The sequence below is a fragment of the Phacochoerus africanus genome, chromosome 7 (genome assembly GCF_016906955.1).
Source record: "Phacochoerus africanus isolate WHEZ1 chromosome 7, ROS_Pafr_v1, whole genome shotgun sequence".
NCBI lineage: Eukaryota > Metazoa > Chordata > Mammalia > Artiodactyla > Suidae > Phacochoerus > Phacochoerus africanus.
This window is the reverse complement of record NC_062550.1, coordinates 67,802,233-67,822,603: the sequence shown is the minus strand read 5'-3', so window position 1 is coordinate 67,822,603 and position 20,371 is coordinate 67,802,233. Positions and strand designations below refer to the sequence as shown.

At 52.4% G+C, this 20,371-nt stretch overlaps 2 protein-coding genes across 8 annotated transcripts; both read right to left on the bottom strand.

Moving 5' to 3' along the window:
- Positions 1 to 24: 24 nt before the first annotated feature.
- On the bottom strand, positions 25 to 10,880 carry ACRBP (acrosin binding protein). Of its 2 annotated transcripts, none has more exons than XM_047787716.1 (10): positions 10,229 to 10,880; positions 9,815 to 10,033; positions 9,550 to 9,644; positions 8,936 to 9,053; positions 6,538 to 6,994; positions 5,938 to 6,070; positions 3,116 to 3,295; positions 2,828 to 2,995; positions 1,730 to 1,813; positions 25 to 346 (listed from the first exon to the last, which is right to left on the bottom strand). In XM_047787716.1, the coding sequence occupies exons 1-10, from the start codon at positions 10,269 to 10,271 to the stop codon at positions 224 to 226; spliced, it is 1,620 nt and encodes a 539-aa protein (XP_047643672.1). In that variant the 5' UTR covers positions 10,272 to 10,880; the 3' UTR covers positions 25 to 223. The 2 variants fall into 2 exon arrangements, with proteins under 2 accessions (XP_047643672.1, XP_047643671.1); XM_047787715.1 differs by having other exon boundaries at positions 10,492 to 10,880.
- Positions 10,881 to 11,490: 610 nt separating this feature from the next.
- ING4 (inhibitor of growth family member 4) lies at positions 11,491 to 19,999 on the bottom strand. Of its 6 annotated transcripts, none has more exons than XM_047787709.1 (8): positions 19,894 to 19,999; positions 15,892 to 15,963; positions 13,549 to 13,715; positions 13,251 to 13,365; positions 12,974 to 13,082; positions 12,570 to 12,717; positions 12,236 to 12,297; positions 11,491 to 12,132 (listed from the first exon to the last, which is right to left on the bottom strand). In XM_047787709.1, the coding sequence occupies exons 1-8, from the start codon at positions 19,928 to 19,930 to the stop codon at positions 12,093 to 12,095; spliced, it is 750 nt and encodes a 249-aa protein (XP_047643665.1). In that variant the 5' UTR covers positions 19,931 to 19,999; the 3' UTR covers positions 11,491 to 12,092. The 6 variants fall into 6 exon arrangements, 5 of the variants coding, with proteins under 5 accessions (XP_047643665.1, XP_047643667.1, XP_047643669.1 ...); XM_047787711.1 differs by having other exon boundaries at positions 12,974 to 13,079; XM_047787713.1 differs by having other exon boundaries at positions 13,260 to 13,365.
- Between the last annotated feature and the right edge of the window lie 372 nt (positions 20,000 to 20,371).

Sequence of the window (20,371 nt, the reverse complement as noted above, 5' to 3'; positions counted from 1 at the left end):
CATAACCCAAACAGGCCGCACAGGTTGAAAATAAACACTTTATGTAAAGACATCCTTTATGGTGGGTGGAGTTCCCGTCATGTCATGACCCCTCCAGGACTGCTGCCCCGACTCCAGGGATCGGAGCCGGGTAAGAGACTCAGGCCAGAAGGGGAAGTCTGGGGTCTAAAAGCAATGAAGAGTGTGGAAGGGGGGCCAGGGTGGGGACAGGATGGAGTCCAGCTCATCCGGCTTGGCCGAGAGTCAAGGTGCTGAACTCCTGGCTCCATCGAAGCACGAGGTCCTCACTCTTGGCCTGGGTCAGGACGGTGTACGTCTCATTCTGCAGACATCGCATGCGAGACACCTGCACGGGGATTGAGTGCACACTGTCTGAGTTGGAGAGCCAGGAACCAGAGGTGTCAGAAGTCCATGAACCAGAGGTGGGGGATGGGGGGGTGGATGGGGCATGGGCACAGGGAGCAGAGCTGCGGGGGCAACTCAGATGAGGATTTTTACAAAATTTTTAAATTAAAGTCGATTTACAATATTCTGTCAAATTCTGCTGTACAGCAAAGCGACCCAGTCATACGTAAGATAAACATTCTTTTTTTTTTTTTTGCCTCTTAGGGCTGCACCCACCGCATGTGGAGGTTACCAGGCTAGGGGTCGAATCAGAGCTACAGCTGCTGGCCAACGCCACAGCCACAGCAACTTGGGATCCAAGCTGTGTCTTCGACCTGCACCAGAGCTCATGGCAATGCCAGATCCTTAACCCACTGAGCAAGACCAGGGATCAAACCCACAACTTCATGGTTCCTAGTCAGAATTATTTCCACTGTGCCACAACGGGAACTCTTCTTTTTTTGTTTTTGTTTTTGTTTTTTTAGGGTAGCACCCACGGCATATGGAGGTTCCCAGGCTAGGGGTTGAATTGGAGCTACAGCTGCCAGCCTACACCACAGCCACAGCAAGACCACGTCCAAGCTGCGTCTGCGACCTACACCACAGGCCACGGCCACACCAGATCCTCAACCCACTGAGAAAGGCCAGGGATTGAACCTGCAACCTCATGGTTCCTAGTCAGATTCATTTCTGCTGCGCCATGACGGGAACTCCATATCCCAAGAGATTGAATAGAGTTCCCTGTGCTGTATGGTAGGACCTCACTGCTATATCCATTCTAAATGTAACAGTTCGTATCTACTAACCCCAAACTCCCAGTCCGTCCCACTCCCTCCCTCTCCCTCTTGGCAACCACAGGTCTGTTCTTCATGTCTGTGAGTTTCTGTTTTGTAGATGGTTTCATCTGTGACCTATTTTAGATGATGATGTGAGGTTTTAAAGCAGCAAGAGACCCCACAGCCCCACCCCTCTTTTCGGAAATGAGTAGCCTGAGGCTGGAGAGGAAGTAGTTGGCTCAGCCGACTTGATGAGTAAGAGCAGGAGCTAAGACTGAGGCCTCAACTGGCTGGGGGATTCAGCACACCTGGCGTGTCCTTGGGGCCTCTGATCTGTAGGCTCCCTCCCCAACAGAACCCTCAGCCCGGAAGGAACCCTGAGCCCCAGAGCGATGGTCACCCCTGAGGCTGAAGGAGTGAGGACAAGTGGAGGGGGGGGCTCTGCCCAAAGGTGCATTGGCTCACCACATCCCTGCCTCTCTGATGCCACAGGATCCCAGAATAGACCCGCCAAGGTGATCACCGTCAGGAGGGGCTGATGGGGGGCAGGGTGTGACGTGAGGGCTCACCTTCCGATCCCGGTTTCTCATCATGCACTGCTGGCTTTTGAAGGCACAGTAGTTCGGGTACTGCACGTATTCTGTGTCACAAATCTATGCCAGGAACCGGATGGAGATATCAGATGCCTCGCAAAACCCCGGCCCTCCAGAGCAATGCCCGTGACGTGCCCACAGTGGCAGAGAGAACCAGACCCTCTGCGCCTGGGGTGTCCCCCTCTGCCCTCCCACCCTCAGTCACAGTTCAGTTGCTGGGAAAGAAGGCAGGAGCTGGAGACGAGAAGGGGCTGCCCTGCTGGTCAGGTTGCTGGGCCAGAAGCCGAAAATCAGCGCCAGGGAAGGGGCCCCCCCCCCGCTAAGGAGTGGTTCCATCTCAGGGAGCCTCCTGGTGAGGCTTAGTGTGACAGAGGGCAGAGGAGCCTCTAACAAGTGACCTTGGGAGGGTTGCTTCCCTTGATGGACCTTCTCCCCATCTTTAAATCCAGGGGAGTGGCCGATGTGGTTCGAGACCCTTCCAGACCTGGGGCCCTTGGGAGAAGAGCTGGGCGGGACCGCTTGGCTCCGCTAAAAGCCCTTTCTTCAGCTGCCTCTCCTTTTCCTGGTCTTGATTTTTCCTGCTAAACCACAGAAGGGAGGGGCCTGGCTCTCTGCTACAGCAGGTAGTTCCACTGGGGGAGGGGAGCAGAGTAGATCCCATCCAGGGGGAAAAGCACTGACAGATTTGCAAGGGGGCCTCCGGGCTGCGGCAGAGAAGCACTGGATCACGGTCAGGTCCTCGAGGCCTCACCCAGCCTTTGTTGTAAAGATGAGATTCCCCTCCCCACCGCCACCCTGGCAGAGGTGGGACCAGACCTGTCTCCTCTCCCCCATCCTGTGCCCCCCCCCCAGCCCTCCAGATCCCTACTCCTTTGGTGGACACAATCCTGCTCTCCTGGGAGGCCTGGGGCGGGGAGGGCTGTCTACCAGGGAGAGGCGGTGGCGGCCGGAGGCTCAGTGAGGACTGGTTCTCAGAAGCCAGGGGCCCAAGTGCCCCCTCCACATCCTGGGGCTTCCCAGCGCAAGCAGAAGGTACTGGGGTGAGGGGGCCTCGCTCTGGGGGAAGGGGCTGACCTTGGTGGGGAAGTCCCCATCCTGGAAGCTGAGGAACTCAGTCTGGAGCCAGCTGGCCACTCGGTTGTCTTCGCAGCCCTTGGTAGCCAGCCGGGCGCACCAGAAGTCCATGCGGAGCCCGCCGTACAAATCCAGCCCGTAGAAGCGGCCCGATTTTAGGGTCCCTATCTGTGGCATAGGGGATAGCGGGAGAGGTGCACATCCCAGGCCTCCTGCTGCCCTGTCCCACCTGGAGCCCGAGCCCCCCCCCTTCACCCCACCCCCACCACAGGCCTCCAGGCAAGGTACCTGGGTGCCAATGGACATGCTCTGGGATGCCAGCAGGGGGCTGATGAAGGGCGTTTTGTGGGAGTTGTCACACTGCTGCCGCTGCAGGTTGGTCTCTGAGTGGCACTGCTCCAGCTTCAGGGAGCAGAAGTCACAGAGGGAACATGCAGCGAGGTGTCGCCGCCCAAGGCTGTCACAGACCTGGGGAGGATTGTGGCTGAGAGACCGAGGCTGAGGTTCCCAGAATGTCCCCGCCGTAAGGCTCTCCCAGCAGCTCCTCTGGCTTTCCCTGCCCCCATCCCTAGGGGTCCTCAAAGACCAGGGTCCGTTCTCTATTTCTTCACCCTCCTCCTGGATGATCCATCTACTCACAGGTAATCTCCATCCCCCTGCAGGGGCCATCCAAACTTTCTCATCACGTCCAATCTCTCTCCTGGGCTCCAAATCCCCAAGGCCAAGTGCATGACAGATGTCTAACTTAGCCTATCCGAAAAAGATAGTGCTCCCTTTCTCTAAGCACAGTGCTAATATTTACCAAGAGTGCGCACAGCCCCTAGGGGCACAGGTACTAGTCAGGTCTCTGTTTCTCTCATGAGGAAACTGAGGCTCAGTGAGGCTGAGTAATTCGCTCAAACATGCGTCTAGTACAAGGTGGAGCTGGGCCACTGGTCCAGGTGCTTCCAACCCCAAAGCCCTATACTCTGCCCGGGGAACCTCGGTTCAGAACCTCCAAGTTCTTGGAAGACATTCCTGGCTGTGGAGCCGCCTGCCTCCCAGCTGGGCTCCCCAGCCTCCCCCTGAGGCTCTTGCTAGCACAACATCTACTTGGCCTTGTTTGTTTGTTTGTTTGTCTTTTTGCCTTTTCTAGGGCCGCTCCCGCAGCATATGGAGGTTCCCAGGCTAGGGGTCCAATTGGAGCTGTAGCCACCAGCCTATGCCGGAGCCACAGCAACACGGGATCTGAGCCGTGTCTGCAACCTACACCACAGCTCAGATCCTTAACCCAGGATTAACAAGGCCAGGGTTCGAACCCACAGCCTCATTGTTCCTAGTCAGATTCGTTAACCACTGCACCATGACGGGAACTCCTTACTTGGCCTTGTTTGCTCTTCACAACAGCACATAGGGGGTGGGGGGGGGAGGCACCATTACATCCCTGACCAAAAAGCATTACTGAATTCCCTTTTCCTACCAAATTAAATACAAATGTTTCAAAATACCCCTTTGGGGATTATTTACATCCTGCCCTTGACTATCTCTTTGACTCTATCTCCTGGTAAAGTGAGGTCCTTTTTTACTGTTCCCTACAGAATTTTTAACCAGTGAGCTCTCCATGACTTTTGAACTTCCTACATGCAAAAAAAATAAAATAAAAAATAAAATAAAATCTCTCTCCAACACCTACCACACTGCTTCTATAAGGCCTCTGAATCCAGGACTCCCAGCTCCCTCAGGGCAGGAGCAGAGTGTTCATTCTTGGTTCTGAATGAAATCTCTGCTCTTTCTGCCTCAGGGCCTTTGCACATGAGTCTCTCTAGCAGGAAACTTCTACCAACCCTGTCTTTTTGCCTGGTTAACTTCTTTTATCTCCAGGCCGAAAGTTGAAGCATCAGTTTTTCTAGGAGGCATTCTCTATTCTCTGATCCTGCCAAACAGAACATTTGTGCTCCCCATCTGCTCTCTGCACTTTGTACTCCTCCATTGCAGGCTGATCCTGTCACACTGTTTAAACTAGTAGACCCTGTCTCCCCTACTAGACTCAGAAGCACAGAGGATCGGATTTGTTGTACTCTTGCTAAAATACTGAGGACAGAGTTGCAAACATCTCAGCTCCCTAGCCCAGTGCACACTGGTTGAACAAATGGAGGAATGGAAGGCATACCGGCTCTTGACAAATGTTGGCTGACTTGTACTATTTGTCTTTTTCTTTTCCTCTGGTCTTTTTAGGGCCACACTTGGAGTATATGGAGGTTCCCAGGCTAGGGGTTGAATCGGAGCTGTAGCTGCTGGCCTACACCACAGCCACAGCAACGTGCGATTCGGAGCCACGTCTTTGACCTACACCACAGTTCACAGCAACGCCAGATCCTTAACCCACTGATCGAGGCCAGGGATCAAACCCACAACCTCATGGTTACTAGTCGGGTTCGTTAACCACTGAGCCACCACGGGAACTCCTGTACTTTTTGAAAGTCCTATTTCCTGGGACTGGGACTTGCAGGGTGTCAAGGACACACTGAGACCGGGACCTCTCTACAGATCCCTGGAATGGGCTTGTGACCCTTCTGGAAAGGAGAGCTGCATCTGAGGTAAAGCCAAGTCCTGCAGATGGTGACCTGGCTCGGAAGATGTCTCAAGCCAAGCAGCATGGAGCCACAGAATGAACTCTGGACTGGAATGGATTCCAGACACGGTCTTGTTTTTTGTTTGTTTTGTTTTGTTTTTTGCTTTTTAGGGCTGCACTTGAGGCATATGGAAGTTTCCAGGCCAGGGGTCAAATCAGAGCTGCAGCTGCCGGCTGCACCACAGCCACAGCAACGAGGGACCTTAGCCACATCTGCAACCTATACCACAGCTCGTGGCAACGCCAGATCCCGGACCCACTGAGCGAAGCCAGGGATCGAACCCGCATCCTCATGGATACTAGTCTGACTCATTTCTGCTGCACCACGATGGGAGGGTCTTGAACCTTCCTCCTTTCAGGGGAGCAGGAGATGTCCTTCTGAAGAAGAAAATCTCTTCCAGTGTTGCCTCATGCTCTCTGTGGCCTGCCCATCCCCCTCTTCCCAGGCCCAGAGGACGCCCACTGTGCACGGACCCATTAAACAGCACGGTGGGCATACCGACTTCCCGAAACCAAGGGTCTCATCCTCCAGGTACTGCCAGGCCTTGGCTGTAGGGGTTATGACGCAGGTGTTCTCCACAATCGAATAGCACAGCGCCAGCAAGGCGTCCACGTGGGGCAGCTGCAGGAGGCTGCAAGAACACAGCACCGGTTGTGGGGGCTGGGCCGGGCTGAAAGCCACATCTACAGTCTCCCTCTGCCTTGAGCATCTCGTCTCAGTCGCACACATCCATCATGCTGCATGGGGCCTTAGAGGCCTCTGGACCAACTACCTCCTTTTACAAATGAGGAACCGAGACCCAGAAAGGGGAAGTAAAAGTTGCAGTGCTAAGCAGGGCCAGAGACAAGACCAGACCCCAAGCCTGGTGGCTCCAAGTTCTGGACTCTCCCCTCTCCATCTCTCAGAGAATGGCCGTCTAGGGCAGTGCTTAAGCCAGTGATGGCCACAGAACCGATGCGGTGGGCGGCTCCTAGGGCACCTGAAGCCCAGGCAGATCGGAGTGGGTCTGGAGGCCCAAGGTGGCAAAGGGGGCTTCTCGATCCCAAAGAAGACAGCGGGGAGGGAGGGGGCCGGTGGGGGAGACAGAACTTCCGGTACCTGCCGGGGCTTTGGGCTTTCCAGATGTTCTCTTCCTCATAGACGTCACCCATCTCATCCATTTCCTGGGCAGATCGGATGAGCTCCTGGATGTTCTCCATCATCATGGGGGTCGACTCCACCTCCCGCACCCGCGGAGTGAAGGAGAAGGGGTTGGAAGAGACAAATTCAGACTGGAACTTGGGCTCTGAGTCTGCCTGCAGCCCAGACATTGCCTCCAGCGACTCTTCGGTGCCCTGTCCTTCTTCCTGCTTCCCCTCCTCCTCCTGCTCCTCCTCTTGCTCTTCCTGCTCCTGCCCCTCGTCCTGCTTGTGCTCCTGCCCTTGCTCCTGCTTGTGCTCCTGCTTGTGCTCCTGGCCCTGCTCCTGGCCGCCCAGGGACAAGGAGGATTGTAGCAGCTCCTCCACGTTGTTGTTGAGCCGCTCAGGCCAGGGCTGGAAGACCTGTCGCCCTGTGGCTGCAGCAAGGTTAGGGAGGGACCGAGAGAGAGAAGGGAAAGGGACCGTCAAGCTTGTGGCTCCCAGTGTCTCTGTTAGCAGTGGGACATGCAGGGACACACACAGAAACACACAGGCAGAGGAAAGCAGATCCAATGACACAGTTTCACAGTCAAGTATAAAAAAAACACGGGGGGAGTTCCGGTCGTGGGCACAGCGGAAACGAATCTGACTAGGAACCATGAGGTTGCGGGTTCTATCCCTGGCCTCGTTCAGTGGGTTAAGGATCCGGTATTGCTGTAGGCCAGTGGCTACAGCTCCAATTCAACCCCTAGCCTGGAAACCTCCATATGTCTTGAGTGCAGCCCTAAGAAGACCAACCCCCCCCCCCAAAAAAAACCTACAGGGAATACCAATATCAAAACAAAAGAATGGGAGTTCCCGTCGTGGCTTAGTGGTTAATGAATCTGACTAGGAACCATGAGGTTGTGGGTTCGATCCATGGCCTTGCTCAGTGGGTTAATGATCTGGCGTTGCCGTGAGCTGTGGTGTAGGTTGCAGACACGGCTCGGATCCCGCATTGCTGTGGCTCTGGCATAGGCTGGCAGCTACAGCTCCGATTAGACCCCTAGCCTGGGAACCTCCATATGCTGCGGGAGCGGCCCAAGAAATGGCAAAAAGACAAAAAAAATTAAAAAAAAAAATAAAAGAGTATCACCATGGCAAATGTGGCATTGGGTGGTATGTGTCCCCTCTTCCCTTCCAAGTGCTCCTCTCCCCTAACCCACCTCAAATTCCACTTTTTGTCCTTCTCACTTAGGAAACACCAAGTATTCTGAATACCTAGCAATCTATTTTTTTTTTTTTTTTTTTGCTTTTTAGGGCCATGCCCACAGCATATGAGGTTCCAGGCTAGGGGTCCAATCAAAGCTACAGCTGCTGGCCTACACCACAGTCACAGCAATATCAGATCCAAGCCATGTCTGCAACCTACACCACAGCTCACGGCAATGCTGGATCGCTAACCCACTGAGCAAAGCCAGGGATCAAACTCGCAACCTCATGGTTCCTAGTGGGATTCGTTTCTGCTGTGCCATGACGGGAACTCCACAACCAAACCTTACTTAGGGAAGATGTTAGCTTAGAAAAGTCCCAGAGGACTTCTTTTTTTTTTTTAACCCCCTTTTTCGGCCACACTTGGGGTATCTGGGAGTTTCCCTGCCAGGAACCAGGAACTGAATCAGAGCTGCATCTGCAGCCTATATCACAGCTGCGGCAATGCCAGATTCTTAATCCATTGTGCCACAGCAGGAACTCAGAGGACTTCTCTTTTTTTGTCTCTTGTAGGGCCGTACATGTGGCATAGGGAAGTTCCCAGGCCAGGAGTTCAACTGGAGCTGCAGCTGCTGGCCTACGCCACAGCCACAGCAACATTAGATCCGAGCCTCATCTGCAACCTACACCATAGCTAATGACAATGATGGATCCTTAACCCACTGAGTGGAGCCAGGGATCAAACCTGCATCCTCATGGATACTAGTCAAGTTTGTTACCATTGAGCCACAACGGGAACTCTTGGAGGACTTTTTAAATTTAATTAATTTTTTTGGCCACACCTGCAGCATGCAGAAGTTGCTGGGTCAGCGACTAAATCCAAGCCACAGCAGTAACCTGCACCACAGCAGTGACAATGTGGGATCCTTAACCTGCGGAGCCACCAGGGAACTCCCCAGAGGACTTCATGTAGGAATGTTTTAAGGACTAGGAAAAATGGATTCAGGGCAGAAACATCAGAAAACATTCTGAGAGAGGAAAGCCCCAACTTGCATTGAAAGAAAGCAGGCTCTGCCTTATGTAAATAGCTGCCTGAGGCCACTTTTTCTGGCTCAGCCTTATACCCTGGGCTTGGGGACTTGAGGGCGGGGTGTTTCTGAGTCTCCCAGGTGCTGGGAGGGTCTCACCTGTGATGTGGGAGGACACGGGGGAGGTCATCGTGGTGATCGGCACTTCGGAGGAAGTGTCCACCTCCTTGAGAGAGTTAGGTGAGAGGATTGAGACAGGCTGGGAGCACCGGACTCTCTGCAGGGGGAGAAGGAACATGGCAGCGCTCTTCCCAAAGGGCAGATTTTCACTCCAGTTTATCCTCAATCCCTGTCCCTTATGTCTCCTCTCGTGGTTCCTGGGTAGGAGCCAGGGGACAGAGCCCCTGGTGGAACCCTCTAGACCTGAGAACTGGCCCCCTGCAAATCAAACTCCTGTCTGGCCCACACACTTGCCTTCAGTCTTTTGCATTTGACTTGAATGAAATCACTAACCTATTGGAAGATATGGAAGGGCTTATATTTTTGCCTCTTCTCATCCCTCTTCCCTACTTTTCTGGCAGTAACAGGATTGTTCTGAGAGTTTTAATACCCAAGGTGAGACAGTGTGCGTGGGCAGGTATAACCTGGGTAAAGGATGGGGCCTTAGGGGCAGGGAGGGAGGATCTAAGGATGGCCTGGGGCCCTCGAGTCCTCACTGCCACTGTCTCTTCCTTGGTCCTTGACACCAGATCCAACCTCTGTTCTGGCCTCACCTTGGCGTAGTAGACGTGGTTGGAGCAACGGTACTGAGTAAACTGGCAAAAGGACTCGAACCAGGAGGCATAAGGGAGGTCGGAGCAGACAGCGCCTGGGGAAGGGCAGGAGTGGAGTGAACACACCAGGGGCAACGCCCTCCTGGAGCGGGCCGTGGGCTCCTGGGGTCGGGAGAGCCGGACCTCGGACGCCCGGCAAGATGCCAGCCATGCCCTTCCCCTGCGTCAAGTGAGCACCGGGCTGGCCCTGGAGTCGGGCCCTCACCGTCCGGCACCAGGCCGTGGTTTTCATACTGGTCCAGCTGGACGAGGGTGGGGTTCCGGCAGCCGTGGGTGGCCCGGAGGCGGCAGGTAGTCTCTGCCTTCCAGGTTGGGGTCAGCAGTGCGAAGAAGCGCTCATACTCGGTGGGAGAGAGGGGGCTGCCTGGAGTGGAGGCCGAATTTGCATCCTGGGCTGGGGCCGGTGCCAGAGGCAGGAGCAGCACTGCGGGGCGGGGAACAGACCACGTATGGACCCGACTCCGTCAGCCCCCGCGCCGGGCGGCGAGAGGGCGGTGCACACGGGACCCGGGCGGCTGGGGCTGAGGGGGCTCGGGGGCGATGGGGAGGGGCTGGAAGCCCGGGGAAATCGGTTCAGAGACGGTGGGGGGAGGGCCCCGGGGGCGGAGGCCGCTCTCACCCTTCAGGAGTGAGAGAAGGGAGCCGGCGGCGAGCTGCCTCATGGCCCCGGACGATCGTCCGCGTTCCCCGGACCGAGCGGCCTCTAACCGGCCAAGCCAGGGCGAGCCGGCGGGCGGGGGCCGGGGGCGGGGCTGCGAGGCCGGCCGACGTCACAAAGGGCGGGGCGGGCCACGGGGAAACTGACGCCTGGCCAGGCTGGGGGCGGGGGGCTGGGTCCTCTCTTGGAGCATAATCCAGCTGGAGAGGACAGTGGTCACTGACTCGGTACCATCGATGGCAGTAGCTCCTGGGTCTGTCTTTCTTCACCGACAAGGTGCTTCCATAGAATGGACATTGTTTTTATCCCTATTTTACATTTGACGAAACCTGGGTCCGAGAAACAATCGGCCCAACAAGGGTGGAGGCCTGGAAGTGAGGCAGAGAAAGATGCACCCTAAGATTTTTGTGTAGGAATTGAGTAGGAGCTAGAGAGGAAGCCTCCAGGTAAGCTAGCCAAAGGGGAAGCGAGAGGTGGGTTCAGACGAAGAGGAAATTAGGCGCAAGGAATCTCCAAGAAAGTGGTTTTCAGTGGAGGTGAGCAAGACAATGCGTGGCAGAGGAGAAAAATATTTGTTTTCTGTTTTGTGTTTAAAATAAGTCAGGCTAGACAAAAAAAAAAAAAAAAAAAAGAGTTCCCGTCGTGGCGCAGTGGTTAACGAATCCGACTAGGAACCATGAGGTTGCGGGTTCGGTCCCTGCCCTTGCTCAGTGGGTTAACGATTCGGCGTTGCCATGAGCTGTGGTGTAGGTCGCAGACGCGGCTCGGATCCCGAGTTGCTGTGGCTCTGGCGTAGGCCGGTGGCTGCAGCTCCGATTCGACCCCTAGCCTAGGAACCTCCATATGCCGCAGGAGCGGCCCAAGAAATAGCAAAAAGACAAAAAAATAAATAAATAAATAAAATAAAATGTCAGGCTAATTCTTAGTATAATAGTTCATGTATAAAACACAAGTACACATTTATTAGAAATTAAGTGAAAGATATTTTATGGAGAAAAGATGCACAATCTTAAACATTTTGGAGACCCCTGGTCTGAGGCACAGCCCCCAGCCAGCTCTGTGCTTTCCGAGTTGAGAAGTTGTGGATTCTGGGGCAGAGGTATCACTTCTGGTCCCATGTCTTGTCCTACCTCTGGCATGTCATCCTCCCGCCTTTTAGCCAACTCAGAGGATGCAAAAATATGCTCAGCATGGGTGCTAAAATAGCACAATAAACACAGCAGGCCAACACATATAGCTTTTATTCACCTGCCCATTCCTTTACATGCGCGATGCCTGCACGCTGCCCTGCCCCGCCCACTCACAAGGCCAGGATCAACCCTCTTGGCACAGAGGAAGGGTGCCCCTTCAGCTAGGGTCCGGCCCAGATGATGTGGGGGAGCCCCAGCTAGAAAAGGCAGGAAGAGAGTGAAGAAAGTTTTTCACGTCATGGCCCAAACCCCCCACAAGGGGAGGAAACCAGCAGGCTGGGGGGCGGGCCCCATGCTACCGCCCCAGTCCTTAAATACAAACAAGGGGAGTGAAGAGGACCATCCCTCGAAAATACAGCACCAACCTCAGCATGGAGGCAAAAGGACAGTGGGCGAGACCACTTCTCTCTGAAGGGGGTGGGCTGAATGAGAGCACATACCGTTACTGGCTGCGGCACCCCTCCCTGCCAGGGTCTGGGTGCAGCCTCAGCACCAGGAGTGGGGAGGGGAGGAGGAGGGATGACGACACTGCTCCATCCACTTCTCCCTGACCCCCGGCCCCAGCCAGGCATCCCTCTCCCCATTAGCCCAGGTCAGGGGATGTGGAGGAAACTGTTGGAATCCAAGGCCCTCGTCTATTTCTTCTTCCGTTCTTGGGAGCAGCGTGGACAAAACCTAAAGAGGAACATGACAGAGAAGGGGAAGAGAGTGAGTGAAGGGAGAAAGCTTTTGTCACCCAGCTCGGGGCAATCCAGCCCCTACAGCGGCTCTCACTCACCACTTCCCCCGAGGCTTGGTAGTCAGCCCAACACAGGCAAAGTGGAACCACTCAATGGAACACTGGAAAAGGAAGAGGATGGAAGAAGCAGAAGTGGGACGGGGAGGGGGGAGGCAAAGGAAAGAAAAGAGCCCCCCCCCACCCCCAGTTCCTTAGGGATATTCCCTTATTCTGTCCCTTGGGAGAATTCTTGAAGGTTCCAAGGCCAACCATCTCCAACCACCTTCCTCCTACCCTGCAGCCCACTTTCAACCAAGACCCCCCCCCCCCACTCTTGTATCCAACTCCCTCGTGTCCCCAGAACCTCCCATCCTGAGGCCAAAAGGGTTCTTACATCAGGGTTGTCACAGCCAATCATCTCTCCATAGGAGACCTGGTGACAAAGGCAATAGGTGGGTTCGTTGGGATCCACAGGCATATCCAACACATCAGAGGGGTGGACACTGCCAAAGGTCACTGAGGGCATCCCATACTCAGGACTTCTGCGTGCCAAGAAGGAGAAAAAGTGTCATACGCAGGAAGGGAAGCTATAATTTGAGGCTCTCAGAGGTGGCAGAAGGAGATTCCTGTGGAGCTAGTGATTTGTGGCTTCTCCTTTGTATCCAGCAAATACCAAAATGACAAAAGAGTGTTGGCACAGAAGACAGAGCAAAAGTGGCAAAAGGGCAGTGCCGGTGGGAATGGGGCGGCAGGGAAGAGGGGCCTGTCATTTGGCAAAGCGCTCCCTGACACACTCACGTGCGCACGAGTTTTAACTTCTTCTGGGCAGCCTTGGGGGCTTCTTCGTCGGAGTTTTTCCCTTTGGAACGAGCACGGGCAGCTTTCTTCTCCTTTTGGGTCCGGCCTTCTAGGAGAGAGGGGGGGAAAGCCAGAAGGCAAGGGGACAGAAAGATGGGTTAAGTCCCCCTCCCTGCTCCACCAACATGGTGGCCCTCCCTCCCTCAGAGCTCAAGAGCTGGCAGGCTTCTCCCTGGAGGCCTCACCCCACCTCTCACAGCCCCGCCCCCCTCCTCACTCTTTTTGCCTTTGCTGGAAGAGCTGTCGTAGTCACTTGACTCAATCTGTTTCTCTTTCAGATCAGCCTCAAAACGGGCCAGGTCTGTGTCCAGTCGACGAATGTGTTTGTCCACCTGAACGGAAAAAAAAGGAGAAGGAAGAGCTACGAAGGTGGTTCCAGTAAAAGAAAACAGGCTAATGCAGATTGCGTGGATTTCCCAGGCCCCAAACAGATCCCAACACAGCCGAAGGCAGGGGCGTCTAGGACCCCCAGGAATAGATGGGCAGTAGGCGGGGAGCCATGAACAGGGCCATACCATTTCATAGGTCTGCATGGCAAGCTGCACCTTGTCGTCACCAAATTCCTTGCACTTGCCATAGGCCTCCTGGATCTGTTTGAGAAGGGCCAGTTTTTCCTCGGAGCTCAGGCTGCGGGCGCTACTCATATACTCTGTGGCCAACTTGTCAATTTCAGCCTTCAGGTCTACAACAGAGACAGAGGCCTGGTCACAATGGCCCCTGAGTGGCTAGGTCAAACACACTTCTTCCTCTTGCTCCTTGGACCTTCTCCACTGACCATCATAACCTTCAAACCAAAATGTACCCAAGGTTCCTAGGTACTGTGCCATGTACTCAGATAATGCAACATAATCACAACATTTGTTTTAAAGGTGCCTTCGGATGCTAAAAACATTGCTAGCGTAGAGAGTCTTTGCACACTGCACTAATACAAAGTATATTTTTGTTGACGTCTGAGATGCTTCTTTGCAGGGCTGGCTGCCTCTTGAACTAGGAATTTTGTCTACAAAGCCAACTGGCTTCTTGTCTCAAAAACATCCCACAACAGCTCAGAGTGCTGCAGACCAGGCTGTGGCTTCCACGTCTGTATGTCTATATCTCATCATTTAAAATTAAGCCCTAGGTCATTCACATAACAGTTCTTCTACTTACTGCCCACTCTGTTCTGCTCATTACTTGCAGCTTGCTTACATTTCCCATCATTTTTTTCCTGTTTGTTCATTTTATTTGTCTTTTTTTTTTTTTGTCTTTTCTAGGGCCGCATCCGTGGCATACAGAGGTTCCAATGCTAGGGCTCTAATTGGAGCTGTAGCCGCTGGCCTACGCCAGAGCCACAGCAACTCGGGATCCGAGCCACGTCTGCGACCTACACCACAGCTCATGGCAATGCCGGATCCTTAACTTACTGAGTGAGGCCAGGGATCAAACCCACAACCTCATGGTTCCTAGTCAGATTCCTTAACCACTGAGCCCCTATGGGAACTCCTATTTGTCTTTTAAAATTTTTTTTATTTTTATTTTTTTTAAGGGCTGCACCCACAGCACGTGGAGGTTCCCAGGCTAGGGGTCGAGTTAGAGTTGTAGCCGCTAGCCTATGCACAGCCACAGCAATGCCAGATCCGAGCCATTTTCGACCTACACCACAGCTCAAGGCAACGCCAGATCCTTAACCCAATGATCAAGGCCAGGGACCGAACCTGTGAACTCATGGATACTGGTCAGATTCGCTTCTGCTGAGCCATGATGGGAATTCCTGTTTCTTCATTTTAGTTAGTGCTCCAAATATTTTACTATTGGAAGGCTGACGATGCCCCAAGACACAGGAGACTGTAGATGCCCACAGCATAGTATTTGGTAGCGCTCAGGAAAAACGTCCATGGAGACAAGAGTATGACTTCAACATGGTGCAGCCACAAACAACGTGCAGACTGTTTTTACGCCCCGCTTCATTTGAGGCCCTTGAAAGAAGCCGGAAAAGCATGTATGTAGTTCGATAATCCCCAACTGGTCTTTCTGTGCTTGAATGCAACAGTCGGAACTGTATTACAAAGCAAAGAGCTAGTGCTCAGTATTCGGCAGGGAGTTCTCGGGGGATTATGGCCAGGATCTTCCATGATATTCACCTTTTCACGAGTAACTTAATGCACTGCTCTAGTTACTCTAACACCAGCTTGTTACATCCTTGAGCACCGATACAGAAGGATGCATCTATGTATCCTGCAGCAAGCAAAGGGACAGCTCCAACCTTCTACCTTGAAGAGACAAAATTGACCACTGGCCTCAGGCTCCAGGTGAATGCCTCAATGCAGCCAAACTTGCTCAATGTCCAAGGAAGGCTACAGATGGCATCTGGTGCTTCTGTAAGGTTGAAAAATATAGTATAGAGATCCTGATCTTAATTGCTGCTTTTCCATCATTTATGCTTTCCTTCCTTTTTCAGAACTTCCTGGGCAGCAAAGCTTCTGTCTACCAACACGAGTTGCAGTCTAAAGCCACAATGAATTTTGTGATAGTAACAGTTATAAACCAGAAGGTAGAAACATTCTAGTCTTCCCATAAATACACTGAACATGGAGAAGAGAAGTGATTCTAGGGCTGACTGTGGTTTTCTGAATCCATCTTGAGGAAGGTATCGAGAGCACAGCATCTCTGAATCCTTGAGGCATTGTCTCAGTACTCCATGTGTCATGGAAAAGCTGACATAGAAATGCAGGTTATCATGACTCTCCTTTTAAGAATTGCAGGAGAATGACAGAGAGAGAAGCCGCAGCTCTCCAGACCAGACAACACGGTAACCCCAGACAGGAGAAGAAAGTATCATACACGCTCACTGTTCACTAGACTCCTTACTCTGTACATACCCTCTGTTCTTTGGTCCAGGTCCCTCATGAGCTGGAAGTTTCTCTGCAGTTCAAAGGGCAGGTTTTCAATACCTGGGGAGAAGAAGAGAAACTGAGTTCCTAGGCCCTACAACTGCTTTTAAAGAACAGGTCCAAGGAGCTCCCTTCATGGCTCAATGGAAATGAATCTGACTAGAATCCATGAGGATGTGGGTTCGATCCCTGGCCTCACTCAGTGGGTTGGGGATCAGGCGTTGCCATGAGCTATGGTGCAGGTCGAGACGCAGCTCAGATCCTGCGTTGCTGTGGATGTAGTGTAGGCTGGCAGCTGTAGCTCTGATTTGACCCCTAGCCTTCGAACTTCCACATGCCTCGGGTGCAGCCCTAAAAAGCCAAAAAAAAGGAGTTCAGTCGTGGCTCAGTGGTTAACAAATCTGACTAGGAACCATGAGGTTGCAGGTTCGATCCCTGGCCTTGTTCAGTGGGTCAAGGATCCAGCGTTGCCATGAGCTGTGGTGTGGGTCGCAGACAAAGCTCGGATCTCTTGTTGCTGTGGCTCTGACGTAGGCCGGCACCTACAGCTCCAATTAGACCCCTAGCTTGGGAATCTCCATATGCCGTGGGTGTGGCCATAGAAAAGCCAAAAAAGAAAAAAAAAGAAAAAGAACAGATCCAAAACTGGACTCTCTTTTCCCTCCTTCAGACCACAAGATTATCTACAACAGCAGTGATCATTTCTCTCTCAGGAGAGGCCACGTCTATCTCTCTCACAACCACCTCCTCCATCTCTGCACAAAGCTCCTACTCCTCCTCTCCTCCAGTGACCTTACACACAAATCAGCCCTTCCCCTTCCTTCATTTTCAATCTCTGCCTCCAAGCGCCTTGCCCACAACTTACAAATACCCTTCCGGCATCCTCCACTACTCATCATTCACACTTCCAATCTGTTCTCCATACAGTAGTCATAATATTTAGAAAATGCACATCTGATCAAGTCACTCTCCTGTTTATAACCCTCCAGTAACTTCCTGCTGCAACATCCCTATTCCCATTCTGCACTTTTGGACCCTTGCTTCCCTCACACAAGCCTTAACTCACGTCAACACCCCTCTGTGCTCTCCCTGCTCTGTCACCCTGGCTATCCCTGAGTGCCTTGAACTTGCTAGTGCTCTTCCTACTACTTGGTTTTCCACACGCCATTCTCTGCCTGGAACGTGCTGCCGATCTTCTTCATCCTGCCTCCACCATACCTCTTGGCCTACATTCCTGTTCATCCTTTACAATTCAGCTCAACCCTGACTGCCCCAGAGTTCAACGACTGCCCTGGATTATGCTGTCAGGATATCCTGTGTCAGGAGTTCTCCTTGTGGCACAGCAGAAATGAATCTGACTGGCATCCATAAAGATGTGGGTTTGACGCCTGGCCTCACTCAGTGGGTCGGGGTATCTGGCATTGTCAGGAGCTGTGGTGTGGGTCTCAGAGGCCGCTCAGATCCCGTGCTGCTGTGGCTGTGGCATAGGTTGGCAGCTGTATCTCCGACTGACCCCCAGCCTGGGAACTTCCATATGCCGGGAGTGCAGCCCTAAAATGCAAAAAACAAACACACAACAAACCAAAGATATTCTATGTCTACCCTTCTGGCACTTATCCAGTGTAATTAAATAAGCATGTAATAAGCTCTTTGGTATCTGTCTCCCCAGCCCTCGAGAAGGGATGGACAAGTGTCGTCTTCTCTGCTATTTCCCTAGTGTTCAGTAGAAGTATGATGCACATACAGGGGGTCCTCAAGAAATACATGAACGAATGTATGAAGACTTCAGTCTCTCTCATAAGAGAAAAATTTCTTCCCATGACTCCACTTCCAACTTTTTTTTTTTTTTAATTCTTTATTTATCACAGTGTGCAGTGGCTTGAAATGAAATCTCAATTCCCAGACCAGGGACTGAAACCAGGCCACAGCAGTGAAAGCTTAGAGTCCTAACCACTAGACCACCAGGGAACTCCCTCCACTTCCAACTTTTAAAATGCTTTCACTGCTTTAACTTATAACCTCAGGTCTTCAACACTGGCTTACTGAGATTAAGTCACCAATGACTTACCCAATCAAATGATCTATTATTAGTCCTATCCTAAAAAATATGTTTGCAGCTGTTCTCTCTCCAAGTAACTTTCTTCCTCTTGGGAGTCCAAATCCTATCATATACTTTCTGATAATTCCATCACACTTCCTTAGCCTGTCTCTTAAATATTAATTTTTTTTGAGCTTGTACTTAATTCTCTAGTTTTCTCACTTGCTTTCCCTGAATGATACCCATCTCATTTACTCTTACATTCCTGTGCTTTAGGTTGCTACTCCTGAATTTATCTTGTTGGTAATATAATGTCTACCTCATTTCCCAAACAGGAAATCGAGAAGTCGCCTTAGATTTTTCATTTTCTCTCAACCACTCAGTCATTCAGTCAGTCCTGTTATAGTTAATGCGCAAATACTCTGTCACTCTCTCGGATCGGATCCTTATCTCTGACCAGGGTTGTTACCACTAACCGATCTCTACATTACCAATGTTATTATGCTCTAAGTTATCACATATCAGTTATTTTCCTTTATTAAAAAAAATCACTATTCAGGAGTTCCCGTCATGGTGCAGTGGTTAACGAATCCGACCAGGAACAATGAGGTTGCAGGTTCGATCCCTGGCCTCACTCAGTGGGTTAAGGATCCAGCGTTGCCGTGAGCTGTGGCGGAGGTTGCAGACGCAGCTCAGATCCTGCATTGCTGTGGCTGTGGCGGAGGCTGGTGGCTACAGCTCTGATTAGAGCTGTAGCCTGGGAACCCCCATATGCCATGGGTGAGGCCCTGGAAAAAGACCAAAACATAAATAAATAAATAAATAATCACTATTCAGAAAATCTGTTGGTTCCTCACTATTTAAACTGCAAGCTTCTTGGCTTGGCTTAAAAGACCTTGCACAACCTGGCCCCAGCCCCCTTCTCCAGTCTTATTTCCCAATCTTACAACTTAGGGTCCTATATATCAAATACTTTGGCCTCACTTTTGCCTAACCTTGCCACAAACCCGTAACACCTTAGCTGCTGCTTTCCCCAACCTGCAATTCCCTCTCCAACTGGCAAATAAACACTCAGCCTTCAAGATTCTACTCAAACATCACAGCCTCTACAAAGCTTTACCTACATCCCCAGGTAATTAGCTTTTTTTCTCCAGAGTTAGCAACTTTTAATATATTTCTATTATTTTACCTGTCTCACTGTTTTACAATTATTTATTAACAGAATCTGTGTCCTACTAGTCTATGACCACTTGACAGGGGTTGTGTTTTACTCATTCTTGTATATCTCCAGTACCTGCCATTATATCTGAGCCATAGCAGGACCTCAATAAAAGAATGAATGAATGACTCTCAACACCAAGGCAAATGTAAGCGCTTAGTGAATGACAGGCTCTGTGGAGGAGTGGTTTACACAAATGGCATCAACATAACGCCAGATTTCCACTGGATGGGAACGGGATCTTTACTCCAAGAGCAGACTTCCAGTTCATCATATGACAGTGGTCACTCGTTACCCTCCCATGCCCAGGAGAAGCCACTTCTGCGAAAAAACTGGGCGAAGGAGCCGCAAACAGGTCTTTGTCGCTGTTCCAAAAGGCAGTGGACGATATACTAAAATGACTAATTTCCGAATGATTTTGAGGAAAACGTATATCCTGAGGCCGGAGACTCTGAAGATGGGGCAGCAGGGATCTTCCCGACTAGGCCCACCGGCCCTTCAAGAGACGTCCCCCAGCCCCACCGCGCAGCCCCTCCCCCGTCTACACCCCAGAGAGAGGCCTCGGCCCCGCTGCCCCGCCCCCTCCTTCTACACACCCTCCACTATTTCCTCTCATGCAACCCTTTACAATCGTGACCTTCTGACCACCCGGACTTCGGGGCCGTAGAGCTTCTCAGCTCCGACACCCCCACCCCCCTGTGACCCCTGACCCCCTCCTTCAGTCTGCTCTTACTGTCCAGATAATGTTCCAAATACATCCCCGCAGCCATCTTGAAGCAAAACAAAGCAACTTCCGCTCCGCCCCGGAAGTGACTGAAGGCGACAGGTCTCGAAGCTGTCCTTCTCGGCCTGGAGTCCTTCCGCCCTCACAAGGGGAACTTCCGGCCTCACTACAGCGCCCGTCTGGCCGCGTCCGCCGGGCGCCCGACCGCCGACCCTTGTCTTTTGCCGGCCGGGGTTGCGTGGGGCCGGCGGCGGCCGGGGGCGCCATTTTGCATCTTCACTTGCACTTCCTTTCCCTCCAGGCGGGGGACGTGCAGGCGTGAGGGCGAGGAAGCTTTTTTTCATCAGGCTTTTAGTCCGCAAATAGCCCGTTTCAGCAGCCGGGGAATTTTTGTGTCTCTTGGGATGTGACCAGCGCAGGTGCCTTCTCCCAAGTCGCTAGTTTCTTAGGGAGTTAGCAAGGCGCCCCCGGCGGGGCAAGATTTAAA